General features: G+C 39.7%; 1 protein-coding gene across 1 annotated transcript in view; it reads left to right on the top strand.

Annotated features, from left to right (window-relative positions):
- Nucleotides 1-20,830, top strand: part of IPCEF1 (interaction protein for cytohesin exchange factors 1) — a 131,876-nt gene that overhangs the window by 41,538 nt on the left and 69,508 nt on the right. Inside the window, exon 3 of the mRNA XM_028129901.2 lies at nucleotides 14,700-14,746. Within this exon, the coding sequence (XP_027985702.2) occupies nucleotides 14,723-14,746 (24 nt within the window). The 5' untranslated portion in view covers nucleotides 14,700-14,722. The remainder of the gene's footprint in view (nucleotides 1-14,699; nucleotides 14,747-20,830) is intronic.

Genomic DNA, 20,830 nt, shown 5'->3' with positions numbered 1-20,830 from the left:
GAAAAACAGGTTATAGTTTTCCTATTATTTTTTTTCCCCTGCTGTGCCTTTGAGAGTTATGTTCTAAGATCTATTTAATGTTAATTTATGTTCCCAGGTGATTCCGAGTGTCAGTGGACTTTTTCCAGAGCAGAAACATGTGATGCCAAGTCTCATACCTCTAATGGAAAAACAACTTGAACTCCAAGAATTTCTTGGCTGATTTTAAAATAAGCTCTATGTTAAACTCCTGTGTGCTGGCAGTAAAGGGATAGATGACCACATGTGTTTTATTCTTGAAGGCTCATAATATTTTTGCACAAACTATACCAATGCGAACAGGAACGGGGACAACTACATTACAAAGAGAGAATTGGCCAGCTGAAGACATAAAACTATCTAGAGGTCATTCTTTGAGACAGAATTTGCAAGCTTTTCAGATTATTGAGAGGGCAGGTTGATATTTGAGCTGTTATTTTTTTCCAGTTAATCATATTTGTGCTTTCTTAAAATTGGTTCAAAAATATGAAGATAGTTTTCTAAGGGATAGGATCCAATTCCAAAACTGATAGGCATTAGTGGAAAATCTCAAAATAGTTTGAGGTCATTGCCACAAATCAGTGGGACACCTTTCCAGACAGTGCTTTTGTTTGTTTGCTTTTGCATTCATTGTTTCTGTTCAGTGGGGAGAGAGAGTAGGTGCGATGAGCTTACTCTGGGAGTAAGTGGTTTCTTGGTGATTTTGTTTTCTCTTAGTTTATTATCCTCCGTAGAAATAGCAATGCTTTTCCTAATAAAATCACCCTTTAAAGTGTCCAGAAACGGGATTAACTAACTACCTTGTGTGTATGCCAGTTTACATAGGAAAATTTAAATATAACTTAAAAAAATTTAGAAAGGACTTTTGTTAATGATTAGCGAGGCACAGGAAACTCTTGTTAGTCTAGGCTAGCTGGGCTGTGGTAGCAAATTAACCCTGATCTCAGTGGCTTCACACAGTAAACTTTCCATACTGCGTGTCCCATGCTGGTTGCATGAGAAGGGGAAGGCTCCACATGGTCACCTTGTGGCACCACCATGGCAAAAAAGTGGCTTCAGGGTTTGGCATGATGGGAAGAGAGAGTGTGGAGCATGCATACTCTTCTCCAAACTGGAAATGTCACAGGTCACCTCCCCCTGACAGAGCCCATAGGTCTTGCCAGGGGCAGAGAGAGGAGAGACAAACTAGATGCAGAGAGCACCGGCAATTTCCTCTTCGATGAACTTTGCTGGAAATTCTTGCGTTAGGCATCTCTATAAAATAACTCTTCTTCCTAAATCAGTCAGATTTATAATTCCTTATGTTTTACTATGCAGGTAAGTTATTTTAATCTTTTGAAATTAATTGCACATTTTTTGCTTTTTAACTTTAGGTAGGGATAAATAAAACAAGGATTATTGAGGGTATAGATAGATGTAACCAACAATAGAAAAAATGTCCCTTGGAAAAAGGGTCTTTATATGTTTATATGTCCACAAATCATTATTAATAGTATTTTTTTTCTCTTTTCAATAAGACCATAACTTGAAAGAAAATGTAGCTCCAAACAGTGAGAACTGACTGCAAAATCAGTTCATGGGATATTGAACTAGGGATATGGAACTATACTTAGAACAGTTTTAATAGAGTGTTATTTATTTATTTTGTACTTAGTTTTTCCCCCTCACCATTATATTCTCGGCCTTCTCTGAATTTTAATTTCAGGTTTTTTCCCCCTTCTTGTATCTCATGTTTTTCTCCTTAAATTTCGTTTTCACTTTATTGAATTGTTTTATCAGGCAATATTCTCTTTTATAGTACCTGAGGAATAAACATCTCTGAAAATGTCTTTATTTTGCCCTCCTGGTTCATTGTGTGTTTGACTGGAAACAGAATTGTATGTACCAATTTCTTTTCACTCAGAACTTTGAAGGCATTGCTCGAACATTCTTTCATGTCCTAGGTTGCAGATAAGAAATCTGGTGGCATCTTTCCCCCTTGTTTCTTAGCAGATAATATCTCTTTATCCTGATGTAAACTTTTAGAATTCTCTATATTCATGGGAAATGCTGAAATTTCACAAGACATAGTCAAGTGTCCATCTTTCTAAATCTGTCTGGTTCACCTTGGGTGGCGCGGGAAGATTCCTTTTCTTCCCCCGCTCTCTGAGCTCTGCTTTCCCCGGTTTTGCTTCCTTCTCTGTTCTCCCCACGGGAACCGAGATGGCCACTGCTAGGTCCAGGTGTGCTTTGCCCTCAAGGCTAACCTCCCAGGAAAAAGGCAAGTCTCCTTTTCAGTACTCCGGGCAGAATTTCCTGATTAGCCCGGTTTGGTTCATGTCCTCTTTTCTAAATCAGACATTGTGGCAAAGGTAATAAACACTTCGGCTCATTTACCTCTTACCACCCCTTCTGCCCGCCTCTGGTTTAAGACCTTCTTACATCTTCTCTGGGTTACTGCTCAGTCTCTTCCCTGGTTTCTTGGTTGATGTCTTGCTTCCTTCAGTCTCCTCTCAGTGCTGGAGCCAGAGCCATTAACATGGGTTTGTTAGATGAAACCCTACAATGTTTGCCCATTTTACTTCAAGAAAGATCAAGTTCCCAACAATAGCTTAAAAGACCATCCATGATGTCCATGATCTGGCCTCCCATAACCCCCTTGACCTCATCTCCTACTCCTCTTCTCCCATTGCTCACTCTGCCTCCGCCAGGCTGACCTCCTTGCTATGCCTTATACATGCCAGACACATTCCCAATTCCATGTCAGGGCCTTTGGATTGGCTGTTCTCTAACCTGGGATATATCTTCAGGCTGTTTCCTCGTCTCTTTTAGTCAAATGTCAGCTATTTAGTGAGCCCTTTCCCTATCCACTCATTTAAAATTACAGCCCTCTGTAACATTCTTCCCTACTTTATGTTTTCCATTTACCTTCACTATAATATACCATCTATTTTACTTATCTTGTTGGTCTACCCTCATGAAATGTAAACCCCATGAGGGCAGGAGGCTTTATCTGTTATGTTCAATATTGTGTCTTCAAGCTCTAAAAATGTACCTGGCACATGGTCAGCCAATAAATATGTGATGAATGAATGAATGATTGGCCAATGTAAGTCATACACTTGCTCCTGTTTTGGAGATGTGGGGCCATATGATTGACAGTGCCATAAGGAGGGACAGAGGCAATTCCTTAAAGAAAGGAGGCTAGGCAGACAAACATTTGAAAATGCTCAATAAAAGATCCTTTTGGTGATCATTGATAAAATGGGGGTTTGTATTAAAAAGGGATGAGATTAGTAGGTGGAAGAAAACAGCAGGTTCTGAAATCTGACAGCAATTTTTTAATTTGTTTGACTTTGAATTTTGTGTGTATATAATTGTCCTTTTTTTAAAAAAAATTAAATTCTTTATTGTTTGAAGTATTACATAAGTCTCCTTCTTTCCCCCATTGACCTCTCCCTAGAAGGCCCCTGCCCCCAGCATGTACCCTCATCCTTCCTCCCCCCGTTCTGTGTCCACTGGTTATCCTCATATGCATGCATACAAGTCCTTTGGTTGATCTCTTACCCCATCACCCCCTGCCTTCCCTCATAGGTTGGACAGTCTGTTCAATGCTTCTATGACTCTGGTTCTATTTTGGTTCCTTAGTTTATGTTGTTCATTATATTCCAAAAATGAGTGAGATCATGTGATATTTATCTTTCTCTGACTGGCTTATTTTGCTTAGCATAATGCTCTCCAGGTCCATCCATGCTGTTGCAAATGGTAAGAATTCCTTCTTTTTTATAGCAGCATAGTATTCCATTGTGTAGATGTACCATAGTTTCCTAATCCATTCTTCTGCTGATGGGCACTTAGGCTGTTTCCAAATCTTAGCTATGGTAAATTGTGCTGCTATGAGCATAGGGGTACATATATCCTTTCTGTTTGGTGTTTCTGTTTTCTTGGGGTATATTCCTAGAAGTGGGATTACTGGGTCAAATGGGAGTTCCATTTTTAATTTTTTGAGGAAACACCATAACTGTTTTCCACAGTGGCTACACCAGTCTGCATTCCCACCAGCAGTGCAAGAGGGTTCCTTTTTCTCTGCATCCTCTCCAGCACTTATCATTTGTTGATTTGTTGATAATAGCCATTCTGACAGGTGTGAGATGGTACCTCATTGTTGTTTTGATTTGCCGTCCTTAGTCCTTATATTTCACATTAATTAGTCTTTAAAGGTTAGGTAATTTTGCCTGAAAAAATTATGAAGAAAATAATTTTCTCTGATTTCCTGAGTGATTTACTTTTAATTCAATTAGATTTTTATTCCACCTGACCAATATATGAAAATATAAGTTAGACTTGGGCAAAGAATATTTTATTTTTTCAGGATAGTAGAAAGCAAGATAGATTATCAGGTAATCTCTCTATATTAGATTTCTTCTTAACTATTTACCTGCATGCAAATAAAATTTTTGAAGTTAATTTCAGGCTGAATAATTGTCAGGTTAAGAGCTGTATCTTGGAAGTTTTTATTTATATCTAATTTTTCCCTTTAATGAGTCTTGCCAGAGCTCTACTTAATTACTTTTATTCAAAGAAGTAGCTTTGAGTTTCATTAACCTCCATATATTCATATTTCCTTGATTTCTGCCTTTATTTTCACTATTTCTTCCTTGGGTTTACTATTTTGCTAGTTTTCAGTTTCATGTGGTCAACCATTAGCTTGTTTATTTTCATTTCTTCTTATTTTTTGATAAATATATTTAAGGCATAAATTTTCTTCTAAAAATTGCTTTAGTTCTGTTCCCTAAATTTTTTTGACATGCACTGTTTTCAATGGTGATAAATTCTAAATATTGGACATCTTTTATTGGATTCGTTCTAATGTATTTGGAATTTTATGATGTTCTACATGTATCTTCTTAAAATATTTATTTTCATGCTATTTGTTGCTGATATATAGAAATGTTATTGATTTTTACATATTGGTTCTGTGTTTAGCAACACTTCTATGTGGAGTCTTTAGTTTTAATATCTCAGGTGTAGATTATTTTTCACATGTAAAATCATATCATCTGAAAATACTGACAGTCTTTATTTTTTAATCATTATAATTCTTACTGCCTTTTTTAAACAAACACTTCTGATACAATGTTGTTGAATGATAATGAGCATTTTGGTTTATTCCTAATATCAAAGAAAAAGTTTCAACATTTCACCATCATATAGAGGAAGTAAGGACCACCTTACTGAAAACAGAGGAGTAAAGACTTCTTTTGTTTTGCCCATGAGAGGAATTTGGGAAGGGCGTGGCTTGGCTTGGCAGTTCATCTCTGACCCACGTGGTTTCAGTGGAGAGCTGTTGGGACAGGAGGATTTATTTCCAAGGTTACTGTTACATCCACATGTCTGGAGCCCTTGGCTTCTCCTTCTCCCCATGATGCTTCATATTTCTAGGACTATCCACATAGCGGCCTCAAAACAATGGAATTTTGTAAATGTCTTCTGGCTTTCCCTAGAACCGTGGTCGGCAAACTGCGGCTCGCGAGCCACATGCGGCTCTTTGGCCCCTTGAGTGTGGCTCTTCCACAAAATACCACGGCCTGGGCAAGTCTATTTTGAAGAAGTGGCGTTAGAAGAAGTTTAAGTTTAAAAAATTTGGCTCTCAAAAGAAATTTCAATCGTTGTACTGTTGATATTTGGCTCTGTTGACTAATGAGTTTGCCAACCACTGCCCTAGAACATGTATTCCTTTTTTAAATCTAAAACTCTATGAGTTTGAGCCCAGCCATTGTGGCCCAGTGGTTGAGCGTCAACCTATGAGCCAGGAGGTCACGATTCGATTCTTGGTCAGGACACATGCCCCATTTGTGGGCTCGATCCCCAGTGTGGGGTGGTGCAGGTGGCAGCCGATCAATGATTCTCTCTCATCATTGATGTTCCTATCTCTCTCCCTCTCCCTTCCTCTCTGAAATCAATTAAAATATACTTAAAAAAATAAAATTCTATGAGTTTGGGTCCATGGGCTCATATAAATTACAATTAAACATATCTATTTAACTAAAAAACAATTTCCAATATAGAATTTTAACACAACCGAATTTCAGTAATATAGAGTAAAGAAATAAAACCAGATGATTCCTTATTTTGATGACAGCCTTTTACTTTTGGGGTTAGATGATGTTATCTAGGACAGTGGGAGGGTGGCAGGTGCATGTGTAGTTTAATGGGAGGAGGTGAGTATAACACAGTGTTGTGTGTAGGTGAGGTGTGAGTGGGAAAGTGAGTACGACATGAAGAGAGTGGGTTGGCCACAGGAAGCTGCGTAGACCACAGGAAGCTGGCTGCAGGGGAAAGTCTTTGGCTTTACTTAATTTAAAGGCAAGAATAACAACCTGAAGACAAGTGGAAAGTCTCACACGCAAAGTCCATAAAGGGATGGAAACAAAAAATAAGCACACGTGTTCAGGAAAAAGTGAGCTGAAGGGGCTGGCCCATTGCAACCCACTCTAACTTTTGTATTCTCAGAAGTTGATCCAGCACGAGAATCTAATTAAAATACAAATAAAAGAGAGTAAACTTCCTTTAGAAATAAACATGAAACACTCATTTGGAAAGCTTAGATTTCTGGATTTATAATGCTAATTGTTTTAAAAAGTGCTATATTGAAATAAAAAATGTTAACTTAGGGAGTCAGAATGATGTTTCCTTCTTTGGTCTCAAGCTAAATAGTGTACTTACAGGCTTGTCCACTAGGTGTCTCTTTGCTTACATGTTAGGACTCCAGTGAGACCTTGCTGAAGGCCATAGTTTACATGGATTGTGTCAACAAATGTCTCCATTTTGGGCTATTTAAGAATGGCTTTAATTTAATAGTTTTTCTTCAAGAATTAGGAGATGTGTCCTGGCTACATCGCTCACTCTTGCTTTAGAAATTTTGAAGACATTAACCCAGCATTGTCAGCAGATGCAAAATGCAGGTACTTGTCCCAGGGTTGTTGGCAGGCTGACATGGATGGAAGCCTCAGATTCAAGAGCCTGCCCACTTAGGATTCCGACCAGGAAGTCAGCCCCACATTATTTCTGAATGGAGCCTTGGCAAGGATGCTGAATTCCAAAACAAACTGCTTTTGGCTCTCTAATGTCCCTTTCCAGGAGCTTTATGTCTTGCTGATCAGACCCTTCCAAATACCCAGTGGCCATTGATCTGTGGTCCTACACGCAGCCCTTTGGGTTCCAGATATAAATTTCTGTGAGTCACGTAAGGCCTCTCTGAAGTATCCAAATTTGGTAAGTAGTTACCCGCTCTAACTTGGCTTAAAGTAGAGGCAGGATTAATATATAAGTCCACAGATATGTAGTAGATGCCTATTGTATGCCTGGCCTGGAGTGTCTACAAGAATTATTGGACTCATTCACTCTATAAGAATGTGATGGAATTTACTGTCCGCAGAAAAATTAAGCACTCTGCTAAGGAGAAGCTGAAAAGGCAAAGATTATTATAAGACAGTGATTTTCAATATTTTTCATCTCATGGCACACCTAGATTCATTACTAAAATTCTGTGGCATACCAAAAAATACATGTTTTGCTAATCTGACAAAAAATAGGTATAATTTTGATTCATTTACACTGGATGACTATTTTTGTGTTGGCTGTTGTCATTTTTTTTTTTTTTTTAATGTGGCAACCTAAGGGGAAAGAGGTCAGAGTCCCCGACTAAATACTCAGGTATTTCACGTTTTAAAAATTATTGCGGCATACCAGTTGAAAATCGCTGCTCATGTCCGAAGGGCCCTGAGCTTGGAGTTTGCAAACCTGGATTTAAATTCTGACTTTATAACTGGCTAGCTCTGTAAAGCAGTTACTCTACCTGCTGGGTCTGTCAGCCTCGTCAGTTGTAAAAGTACAGCTAGTGTTACTTTATAGAATTGATGTGAAGCTGGAAAACAGTTTGCAATAATTCTGCCAAACATCATCATAAGAGCCTCCAAGAGAAGTCACTCTATTATTGGTAAAAGCACCCTTTGTCCATCACCAGGCACAGCACTTTAGTTCCTTGTGGTTTCTACCCCTCCTGTCTGAATGGCCTTGGGCATTGCCTTTGCAAAATCATAAGCCCCGTTCCAGTGGTATTTCCCAATGAAAGAGCTAACCAGACAAAAGAGGAATCTCAGCTCCAACTCCAGAGCAATGGGTCAGCTTTTATAATAGTTTCCTTCTCCTGGCTTCCTTCCCGTCAGCAATGGTCCTGGGGCAGAGGCCACTTCTACGTGGGGTGCACCTGTTCACCTTGATGTAAAGCGTGTTCAGTTGAAGGTTTGTCAAAGCTGCATGAAAGGGCCTGGTGCCTCAGGGCAGTGCACACAGCAGTCCGGTTTTCGTAGGCAGAAAAATATACTATCTTCCTTAGAGAGAACATGTAATCATTTTTCACGTAGAGAAATTTAGAGTTGCAAATGACAGGGAGGTAAGGGCCATCTAAATTTGCCATTCTTGTCTGGCCCAGTTTAGTCCACTGTACCTGCTCTCACCCCATAGGTTGGGCCGAAGAGAACATAGAAATCAGGTGTTGCTATGTGGGGGCTGCCATTGTAGGCAGACGGGGTATGCTTGGGGGACGCACTGTAGTGGACCCAGCCATTGACATGTTGCCCACCAATGCCCCCTGTGACCTCATCACTGGCCTGGTGGTCCTTTCTCTACATGCTGCTTGGGGGTAGCGCTAACCAGGATTTGACCACAAATCCCTTTAATGGGACCTACGCATGAAGCTAATTTAGACCTCAGTGTGACTGGCTCTTTTCTGGAAGTCCCTGGGATTTCTGTCACTGGCCTAGGAGAGGAGGCAGGCGCCTTGCACTGATGCCCAAGGTTGCTGCCAAGGTGTGTGTGTGTGTGTGTGTGTGTGTGTTTGGGGTATGTGCAAGTATGTTTTGCTTGGCTCCTGCCTATATAAATAATTTGAATACCCAGAAGTCAGAGTGTTAGCCTGATTCTGGAGGGCTAGTGGGAGCAATCAGGGAATTGGCATCTCATGACTGACTATCATGAGAGCAGAAAGCAATATACATATCATGTATCTTATTAACCAATGACACCCAATACATTTAATAAAAAAATAAAGTGAATATTTTTAAAAAAGAGAACAGGATTAATTCCATAGAGATGTGGCCCAGTGCTCTTCAGACAGCTGGTCGACCCCACACTCCGGTGAGAGTGCCTCAATTGGGAGCAATGGGCACAGGGCACACCTGGGTGGCCCCTGCTGTGGCCTCAGAGCAGATCAGCAGGGCCCCGCGTGCCCAAGTGTAAGGGCATGCTGTGGGCACAGACCACAATCTCTGAAGTATTGGGTTTGGGATGGCAGCGGAAGGGCAGGGGACCCCACCAGTCCAGACAGGCAGGGAGCTTCATGCCTCCCCGAGGTGCCTGGCCAACAGCTATTTGTTAATTGGTGCAGGTTGTCCCAGGAAAAGGAAGCCGATTGTTCGAGATCTCTTGCCCTTTGCCACTGACTTGTTACTACGGTAAAATGGTCCTTTCTGAGCAGAGATTGACATTGGCTGAAAGAGGGCGTTCCCCCCTTTGATTTGTGGAGTTTTATGTCTAAGCCTTAATTGTCAGGACTGACAGCTTATGTGGGAATGCACGAAAAAATGTAAGGAAGAAGCCTGCCAATCTCCTCAGATGCATCACAGTATTTCGTGGTGTTAAAAATAATTTTAACCATCATCGTTTCTGTTTAAAAAAGGCTACGGGTTGGACCTGGAGAGCATATGCTAAGTGAAATAAGCCAGTCAGAAGAAGACAAACACTATTATTTCACTTATATGTGGGATCTAATGAACAAAATAAACTAACAAGCAAAATAGAAAGACTCTCTCAGATACAGAAAACAGACTGACAGCTGTTGGAGGGGAGGGAAGTTGGGGTCGGGGTGCAGAAGGTGAAGGGATTAAGCAAAGAAAAAACAAACAAACTAGACACAGACAACAGTATCGTGATTACCAGAGGGAAAGAGGGGTGGGGGAGGTAGAAGACAGTAAAGGGGCGATAAATGGTGATGGGAGGACTTGAGGTGCTGAACACACAACTCAATATATAGAAGATGTGTTATAGAATTGTACACCTGAAACCTATATCATTTTATTAACCAATGTCACCCCAATAAATTCAATTTTTAAAAAATGGTGGCCCATAAAGCCACCTGTCAGTTCACCCTCAAAGTGGAGAGACAGCAGCAACGCAATGCAGCAAGACAAGTGGAAAGTTAATCAAAGAGAGAAAATAAATTTAAAAGAATGACAGTATTTTAAAGCATGTGGAATCAGAGTGACAATGGGGCTTACATTCTTAAATAATTTAAATAGAGCCATATTTTTTTTTACTTTCATAAACTTCCTGGATAAAGCAACAACCCCAGACTACCTCCACCCCACACACCACTGTGCCTGCACTCCCTGGAAAGTCACCTTGCATTTTGCTTTCATCTCTCCTGTTCTGCCTTGACAAGAGAAAGCTCCTGCTAATTGGCAAAACGAAAGGATTATTTCATGTCCTTTGCTTCTCCAGATGAGCAAAGATGAATTGTCTCTCCTGCTTCCCAGGGCATTGCTTTGATGGACTACCATTTCACAGGCCATGCTTGCGTATAGATGGTTCTCATGGTTAGTTAGTGTGCACCTTGTTGCCACATATATTACAAGCTTTTTGATGACTGAGACTTCCGCCCCAAGAATAAGCAACGCTTTCTGTTTCCTCTTTAGCTCCAGTTCCTGGATTAAGAATAATTCACATTGTTTGCCGGTGTGCGTGAACTTTCTATAAATCCATTTGTCGCTCTAAGAATGTCTTGTCAGTCCTGGCCAGTGTTGCTCAATGATTAGAATGTCAGCCTGCACACGAAAGGGTCCTGGATTTAATTCCAGATCAAGGGCACATACCTGGGTTGCAGGTTTCATCCCCAGCCCAGTCGGGGTGCATGTGGGAGGCAACCAACTGATGTGTCTCTCTCACATCAATGTTTTCTCTCTCTCTCTCTTCTGTCTCTCTCCCCCTCCCTCTCTCCTTTCCACTCTGTCTGAAAAGCAAAAGAAAAAAATATCCTTGGGTGAGGATTAACATAAATAAAACAAAACAAAGTCTTGGGAAATGCTAGCATTATAATTTTAAAGGATAAATATGTTATGAATTATTCTATGGTTTTTTAATATTTTAGTTCAGAGTTATGTTCTTTTCTATTAAAGCTCTGTAAAAAAGAGAATAAACCTAGCCCACAGTTTATTTAAATGGGAAAATGATCTATTTTACAATAAATTATCTTCTTTTAAAAAACCGTGAAAACGTTAGCCATGATACTTATTTTCCTGCATCACTTTCAAAATGTTAATGTCAATGTGGGAACAATCAAGGCAGCTACTTTTGGATCAGTTGACCCTATAACTCCCTTTAGTGAAATATTTTTTTGTTCTCAAACATTGCTAATTATACTAGCAACTGCCTTCTTTATCAATTGAGCATTTGTTGTATATCGATAGTCTTGGTTTATTTTCTCGTTTTCAAATTATAAAAGGACCAGAGTCCATATCTCTGACTTAGCTGACAGGAATAAACTTGCATTTTGTTTGTGCCTAAAACAGAATGGAATGATTCTTCACGTAGTCAGTTTGGGAGGCGTTAATAAAATACCACAAACAGTGACTGCTCGACGATAGACATTTATTTCTTAGTCTGGAGGCTGGAAGTACGACATCCGGTGCCAGTACAGTCAGTTCTGGTGCGAGCCTTCTCCTGGGTTGCAGACTGCTGTCTGCTCAGTGTGTCTTCACCTGGAGAAGAGACTGTGCTAGCCTCTGCCCTCTTCTTCTGAGGGCACTAATCCCATTTATGAGGGCTCCACCCTCATGACCTAATTCCCTCCCCAAAGCCCAACCTCCGAATTTTTTGGGGGGGTGAGTAGGAGACACAAATATTTAGTCCTTTACAACCAGTATGTATGAAGGAAAATCTTTCTTTCTTTCTTTCTTTTTTTAATTAACATTATAATTCATTTTTTAAACTAAAATTTTGATTTTTAATTCTTACTCAGGATATTATTTTCCTTTGTTTTTTAACAAGAGTGGGAAGGAGGAGGGAAGAGAGAGAGAAACATGGATGTAAAAGAGACACATCTATTGGTTGCCTCCTGTATGTGCCCCGACTGGGGCCTGGGATTGAAACTGCAACCCAGGTGCTTGCCCTTGAGGGGAAATCAAACCTGAGACCCTTTGGTGTGCAGGCTGACACTCTAACCACTGATCCACACCAGCCAGGGCTATAATTCATTTGATGATGAAATATGTTTTCCATTTTTCAGTCACAGAGTTTATCAGAATCCACTTTATTTTATATTGTGACTTGTAAAAAAATTAATGACCTTGTTGTTTTGGTGAAGTCTCATGTTGTGGTCTGTTAAATTGTCCTTTAGAGAAGGTAGCTGTATCGAATAGGACTGAGAAAGCTATTCTCTTAAATTCTTAAACAAGGCATCAGAAATGTTTCTGGGGGAGTAGTTAGGGAGTTAAATCAACCTTGAAGTGCGGGAGCTATTTTATTTGATGAAACTTGTTATCACACTAGCTCAAACCCTTTAGTTGTGTGCTAATTCCATTAGGAAAAACAGTTTTCTATAACAAAGCTATTTCTAAGTAATTGCTCCCATTGAAGGTAATTGCTACCACAAACAGAGCTTGCATTGTGCCCTACATGTTTCCCATATGATATTTCATTTAATTCTCACAAAAAATCCTAGGACTTGGTTATTATTATTTCTGTTTAACTGATGAGGCAGCTGCTGTTCAGAGAAATTAAGTAATTTTCATAAGTTTCCATATTTAACAAGTGGCAGAGTGAAATCTGTTTGACAGGTCTGAGTGTACAGCAGTTTCAAAATATTATTTTTGGTTGTGTAGCTATAAAATAATTTGGAAACCCTATGTACCCACTTATACTTTAAATTGTCATTTAGAGTTTTTGTCATATGTTTAAATAGTTGGGAAAGATGTAATTTCTGGCATATTATAAATCTTGATAGTAATGAAGTTTAGATTTCTTTTTAAGTATAACCTATGTAATAAAAACATCACAAATATTTGGTATGTCTTATTACTTTTTAAAAAAAGTTATACTGTGTTGGGGAGTCAGAGGTTAAAAATCAATTGCAAAATTAATAATTCAATACAATTATGAGAACATCTATGAATAAAGATAAGGTGCTAGGAGGGCATATAAAAGGGGTTGATGCCTCATAGGATCAGGGAACACTTTCTTGATTAAATGATATTTGGTCTGAGGGCTGAAGATTTAGATGGTATAAGCCTTCTTGGGAGAGGGCTGTTGAAGAAGAACATGCACAAAGGTTCTGAGATTGGTAAAAACATGTTTAAGGGCTTTTTTAAAAAGCCAGTAAGTCAGGGAAATGGAAAGAAAGAAATGGAAATGATCCAAGATGGGGCTGGAGAGGAGACAGAGGTCAGGTAGGACAAAGCCTTCCTTTTAGGAGATTTTCATGGTTTTGTTCTTTATCTCAAGACTCAGTGGCCATTGTAGCGATTTAAAGACAGAAATGAATAGTCATGTGCATTGAGAAAATATCACTCTGGGCAAGAAAGAAAGCTGGGACATCAGCTAGGATGTTCACGGAGTGGTCCAAGCGGGAGGTGCTGATGCCTTGGACTAGGGTGGTAGCAGTGGTATAGACAGAGTGGGCAGCTTAAGAGATAGTTAGGAGGTAAAAAGATATAATATGTACAAGAGAAATATTGCTCAGGATCCAATAGAGGCTTAATATCTATGACCAAAGCTGTATAATATCAACAAATCCCAATGCTTAGAGGAAGAATTAAAGATAATTTTTTCCCTCTTTTCTTTCGTCACCTCCTATGGGTTTTCTCTTTGGTATTTTACAAATAAATGTTTTATCCAGATTTATGTAATATGAATATGGCATTTTTGACATAAAAAAAAGAGGTATTCATTCTTCAAAAGTTGGGAACCACTTGTATAAGAAATCAAATCACAGGGACTACGGACCCGTATTTGTGGTGTCACTAGGAAGAAATTGAAAAGCTTTCTGCTTTGGGGAAAGTTTCAGTGGCTTGTGGATGTTTAACAGGTTTCTTGCTCGTCAAAATCTGAAATTAAGAGATCTTTTTTCTTTTTGTTTTCACCTGCTTTTCTGGAAACCACAGAATGTCTTGTTTTTCAGGTAATCCACTACAAAGTGTAATACATCAAAAGTGGCTCATTGCCATATGATAGTTGGGACTTCAGAGGCAGGGGATGAGTTGTATTTTCGAAATTGTTTAGTTAATATCAACAGAATGACAATGATGGATCCAATAGTTCCACCTCTTACATTGTGTTGTTCATCATGAAGAGGAAAACATTTTTACTTTTCAAAGATATATGTTTCTAAGTAATACAGTAATAAGTACACAATTAATATTAGACTTGAGAGAGTACTGAGAAATGTGCAGATGAAATTCTGACTTATTTTGTAAACTCACTTTTAAACAGTTGGTTTATTAAGTTGTGCTTAAAAGGCCATTTAATGAATTGCTTTTATTGTGAAATTTGTCAATTGAAACAGAAATGCCTACCACCCTTGCCCCCACGTTTTTATGGACATTTCAACCCCACATTTATCTGAAATCTCTTTTCTCTTCTAACTTTAGTTTCTACCAATTTGGAATCATACATGGCTTCAGATGGCAATTTTCTCGTAAGTACCCTTTGGAACACCCTGGGTTTTAGATATTAATCGTTAGCTTGGTGAATGAATAAAAATCTAGACAAATTGATTTTAAGGTTGGGTAGGTATTGTCCTCCACATCATTAGCCACAACTGAACTGAATGATCCTTTGTTAGGTTTCAAGGTTTTCTTATGATCACCAAGCATTTGTTTAAAACTCCTACCTATTTCTGACACATAAGCAGGATTTTAATGTACTGTACACGAATTGTTTCTGTTTTTAAGTTAACTATGGTACCAGTGCAACCGCTATGGGAACAAATTCTGTTAATTATTACACTGAAATTGTAGGTTTCTTTAAGAATAATTTCATAAATTTGCCTAAATTAGGTAAGTCAACTGAGCAAGGGTATTATTTCTAATAGATGAGAAAATGTAGGCAGGGAGAATTGAGATGTTGGTATAAGCAGCACACTGTTTCTCATAGAAGGGGATTCAGGGTGGTATGGGGTTGTATGTGTGCAACTTCTGGAAAATCTAATGACCTCATGAGCGATCCATAGGTTCGAGTTTTTGGAGTAGAGCCAAAAGCAGAATCAGAAGTTGAGTGTTGAGAGAAGGTAGGACAAACTTCCTGCCAAATATGGAACATGGTTTCTCGCTGCAAATTAGAGAATGGATGTCAAGGCAGGTTGTGGTAATAGTGATGGGGAAATTGAATCAGACAGCTCCTGGAAGGAACACCTTACTGAAAAGCAGGGCAGAAGACAAACGATCTGCTTACTTTAACAATTTCGTATGCCAGAAATAGAGAAGGCAACTTTAATTCTGATGCTAATTTTAAATGAAGAAAAATAGCTTGCTAGTGATAAAAAAAAAATGGTGGAAACTTTGGGAGAAATAGGACTGTCCAAAACTAAAAAATGAAAATATGAATTATAGTCAGTTCTGTACCCTAGGAGATGAACCAGCTAAAACTTGCAGAAAAAGGAAGTATGATCCATGGGGTACAAATGGGTGGGTGTTGTTCGATAATAGAAATGTGAACCATCTCAATGAAGATAGAAAAGAACAGCTAAGAGGATAAATGTGGACGCAATGGGAGACTTTTGCTAAAATTAGATATAAAAACATATGCACAGGATGTTAAAGGAGGCTCCTGCGGTCAAGGACAAAAGCAAATAGATATCGCATATCTGTAAAAATACAGCCAGGAAGACTGAAGTTCAGAGTGCCCAAAGTTTATAAAAATTTTAAGAAGAAAAAATCTATAGGCCATGGATATAGGCGATAGGTGGTGAAGGCCTGGGGTGGGGGATGGGGGCAGGCTAGAAGAGGTCAATGGGGGAATAAAGGGGACATATGTAATACTTTAAATAATAAAGATTAAAAAAATAACAAGTCCATATGATTATAAGCACATGTGTATGTGTTATATGGGAAAATATGAGAAGGGAGAATTAGGACTGTTGGATCCTTGAGAAAGGTAATGTAGTGTTGCATGATTACATTGCTTCTTTTCCATTGCTGCTTCTTCTCCTTGAAGAAGAAATGGAAATTAAGACAAGAGAACACGTAAGCACTTCAAATTAATGAATTCATTCATTCAATTATCCATTGAGACATTGTTTTAATGTTCACTGATGACCCCTCCTGACTATCAGGTTTCAGCCATTTACTAGATAGGAGGAGAGATTGAATTGTGACTTAAAACAAGTTGAAGTCTCTACATCTTAAAAAAATAAAAGCATAATGCTGGATATGGGAACAAAGACTTCAGATGTGATTACCTAAGGACTAACGTATCATCCATATTATTCTCAATCTAGAGTTGTTACCACGGTAATATGTAACCTGCTGGGCACCAGTGGATTCCGTTTTCATTGGTGGGAACTCTGGCTATTTCTGGGTCATTCTCATTTCATGAGCCAACCTCTACTCCTAGATTCAATCAGCTCAGCTCTCCCCATGTGTATATTTACCTGTTATTTTTGTCTTACCGCCAATGCGTCTGGGCTGTACTGCTTAACGTCTCTCTTAAGCATTTCTTCCAGCTGCTTTTCAGTGATTACCCTACTTTATCTTTCCATTCAGAAAATTAGTTCCATTTTCTGCTGTCATTTGTTCCCCAAATAAAATGTAGCACAGGAGACCTATTTTTATGCCAGGTAGTTTCGGTAGGCTTGACACATTTGACCTAATCACATCCTGGATTTCACTTCATTTCCACTAAACTAACATTTATTGAGCTATATGTGTGGCGTGTTGCTTGGAGCTGGGGTATGAAGATGAGGAGCTTATCACTGGTGGGGGAAGGGCGATACTTTTAAGGCAATTTTGTCGATTCTGACCTGAGAGTTATCATGGAGGTTGGCATGGTAAATGGTGTTAATAAAATTGCTCAAGACACTGGATGTGAAGCATTTGAAATTTCATTATGTGTGTGGTAGAATACCATTGTTCTTTTTTGTTAAGCTGATTTTGCTATTTGATAGTATTCTTTTCTGTCCTCTGAAGGGAAACAGCAGAATTTTCAAAGCTAAAACTTCACATAGTATCAAAGGTATTAACTCACCAAGTTCTGTTGGTTTTACCTCCTAAATATTTCTCCACCTTCATAGACACAACACTTGACCTTCCCTCTGCCTACTGGTTTCTTTGCCTCTACACCTGCTCCCTCCAATCCCCTTGCCACACAATAGCCAGAGTGAATTTTCCTAACTTCGAACCTGATTATGCCACTCACCTGCAGACATCTGCTCCATGGCTTCCCATTGGCTTTTGGGTAAACTTTATACTTGCAAACGTAACTTACAAGGGCCCTGCATGATGCAACTTTGCTACTCTGAACCCGGTTACCGCCCACACTCTGTGGTTGATGTCTACTGGGTCGTACCTGCATGCTATTTTAGAACCTCTATGCACAGGTCTTTATCTTTCAGATCTTTGTTTTTATTAACTCATCGGGTGCTTTTCCTGGCTCCCCAGTACTGGGTAAATGCTATAATGAGCTACATCATAGCTCCTCTGTGCAGACCTTATTATCCGTGTTTACCTCTATGTCTTCTGTGTTGGATTGGGAGCTTGCTTGGTGTTGAATCTCTAATCCTTGACACAGTAATTTTGCAGTCATTACTAATTTGGGTAGTTGAATAAACAAAAACCATAATTTACCAAATTGTGGCCTGAAAAAAGAATGAACTAAATCACCTTTAGAAACATCATAGCTTGTTGGGAAATCTTCAACATGATTACATTTGGTGCAGTCTCTAAGCATCTCTAAAAACCCATTTGCGTAGTTCTTGATATTTATAAGGCTTTCTATACATCACACTGTGGTGATAACAAAGTATTATACACTTATTCAGTATCGCTAGTTTTCGTTTATGATTCATTACTCACTTAGATAAGCAAAGAGACAAACAAATAAAGGGAAATAACAGCCAGCATATATGAATCTTAAAAGCTTCATTAAGAAAGTTCTCTGGTCTCAGATTTTGGCAACAGTATCTCAGGTCAGAAAGGCAAACAGCCTTAGTTCAGATGACAGCCTCCAAGGGTTTGGGCCCATTATCTCCCTTACTGTTGTACATAATTCTTTCCCCTTAAGCGGCTGCGATTTCTCACTCTGACAATGGCTCTCGTGGGGAAGAAATGTCAGAATGATCTTAGATCAAAACTTTATGACAGTGTTTGCTCAAGAATTCTTTTCAATAAAACTCCTTCATTAAATAGCGCCTGAAAAGAAAATGTCAAGTGAAAGAAAACGTGTTCCTGAAACAAAAGGCTCTGCGTGTCAATCGTGGTGACTTTGCTGGGTTTTCACGCTCAGGAGGGCCAGCTCTCTGACTGCCAATGGGCCTGCACTTCTAGCCCTGTGGTTGGGTGACCTGCTGGTGCCTGGCCTGTCATCGCTGGCATGAGCAGCCTAACAGCAAACTGGTACTTGTCGTGTTTGCCTCACAAGAAAGTCCTGCTTCATTACTCACAGAACATGACTCGTTGCCCGGTCTTTATGTGTCCCGCGTGCCGTGAAGAGGCCAGATAGGATTCCGGCCACCATGGGCACCTGCTCTGCCCCTTGCTCCTTCTCCATGCCCGGGGTGCGTGTCTCAGGGATGTGATGATAGGGAGGAATATATGTTTTCACTTCTTTTAATCAACTAAAAGCCGCTGAAATTGTGGCTACATCAATTTAGGCTACATCAACAAAAGTCTGTGCTGAACTGACTGAGCCTATGCTGCTGTGATAAGCCTGCCGCACGGCTCACACTCAGGAGGCCATTTAACACATGCGCTGTTAAATCTGAGGTAGGACTTCAAGCGAGAGGTGCATGGCAGCCCGTCTGGGTAGGGGCCTGTGAGCTGTCACTGCAGAAACTTCTGTCCCTCCTCCCAGTCCCCCTTCTCCAGCCCATGCATTTCTATTTTTGGGTTCCAGATTCTTAGTAGTTGGAGGATATGGTTAAGACAGGATGCTGGAGAAAGCTACTGTGGTTTTTGAGGAAATCGTATTTTAGATCGAAGTAGAGATTTGTTCAGTACAAGTCCATTTCACCTTCAAGGAAATACCAAGGTTCAACTCTCCAGGTGGGTTCAAAGTTAGTGTCAGTCAACCCCAGGGGTTTTTCTCTAGTGTGCGCTGCTTTGGAGATGAGAAAGGTGTTGGACCAACTTTTATGTTGCTTAACTCTACTGATGTTATTTATGAGTGAAGGCATTTCTCAGCTCTGAATAATCAAGCAGTAGATGGCTTTTCAGATATTTGTTAAATCTCCACCCATGCAGGCACCACTATTAAGACATTACATAAAGTAAAAATGGATGTGAGACACAGTTAATCCTTTGGGGAATATTCACTGAGTGACCCCCATGTGTCAGGCACTGGGCTAGGTGCTAGATTTGGAAGTAATGACAAGTTCAAGACCATCAATTCTCTCTTGAAGTCTTGATCAGTCATTGAAAATGAACAGTTATCGTCATTAAGTTACAGAGTTGAAAAGAGATTTGATAAACTTTAAGACGCAGCATGATTGAGTAAATGTGTGAGATAGGGGAAAGGGACTATCTGAGATCATACACCGGTTCTGGGTTGGATCATTGGGTGGATAATGTTACTACTATGTATGTGCCACACAGATATAAAAACAAATAAATTATAATATTCATTTCAGAGACATCAGCAAAGCACTGTGGGGGTACAGACATCAGAAGCAGAGTAACGCAGAGTTCTACAACAGGGCTAGGAGTCCGACTGGCCCAAGGCCCATTCTTGGCTCTGTTGCTAGTTATGTGTGATTGGAGGGGAAGTTACTTAACCACACCAAGATGAAGTTCCACATTTGTGAAAAGGAAGATAAAAATGGTACCTACTATGAAAATCTTTGGGAGATAATATGTCAATTATTACAGTGACTATAATAAACAACATTGAATGATTATAAGATTAATATAAGAGCTAACTGCCCTCTAAAGTCCAAGAAAGCTTCCTGGTGGAGATGGCATCTGACCTGGGTCTAACAGGATAACTAAGCATTAACCAGATGCAAAATAGGGAAACAAGGGAAAGGAATAAAATATTCAAAAGTATGAAGTTGCTAAAGTGCCTGACATTTCTGCAGAATAGAAAAAAGTTGAAGGTACCAGGAGAGGAAATGCACAGATGTCTTGGAGGCATATTGAGGCTGCTGTGGGCAGGGATTGTGATTGCAAGATGGAACCTTACAAGTGAAATGACTGGTTTCCACTCAGTAATGGTCCTGTGAGTTCACATTTTCACACTCCACTCTATTGCGAACATAGAGCAATGATGAACATAGAGCAATGACAGGCAAAAGGAGACAGGAAACCAAAAGAGCACCATTAGGCTCAACAATGTGGTAATCATCTCTGTGAATAAGAATGACCGAAGCTATGGGTCTGATGAATGCCTCCACTGGAGGCAGGAAGTAGTTTACCTCCTGGCCCAAGGCAAGGGGGTAAAAAATGCTCCACTCCTGTGAGGAGAGCTACTTCTTGATGACAATGGTAAGTGGGGGCTCCCCGACTTGTGAAAGGGCTAAAGATGAAAACACTTAGCAAACCATGGCTTAGGTTAACACCTCAGGGCCTAG

This window comes from Eptesicus fuscus, chromosome 10, assembly GCF_027574615.1.
Source record: "Eptesicus fuscus isolate TK198812 chromosome 10, DD_ASM_mEF_20220401, whole genome shotgun sequence".
Classification (NCBI taxonomy): Eukaryota; Metazoa; Chordata; class Mammalia; order Chiroptera; family Vespertilionidae; genus Eptesicus; species Eptesicus fuscus.
Note: the sequence above shows the minus strand (reverse complement) of the source record. Positions and strands in the feature narration are given on the sequence as shown.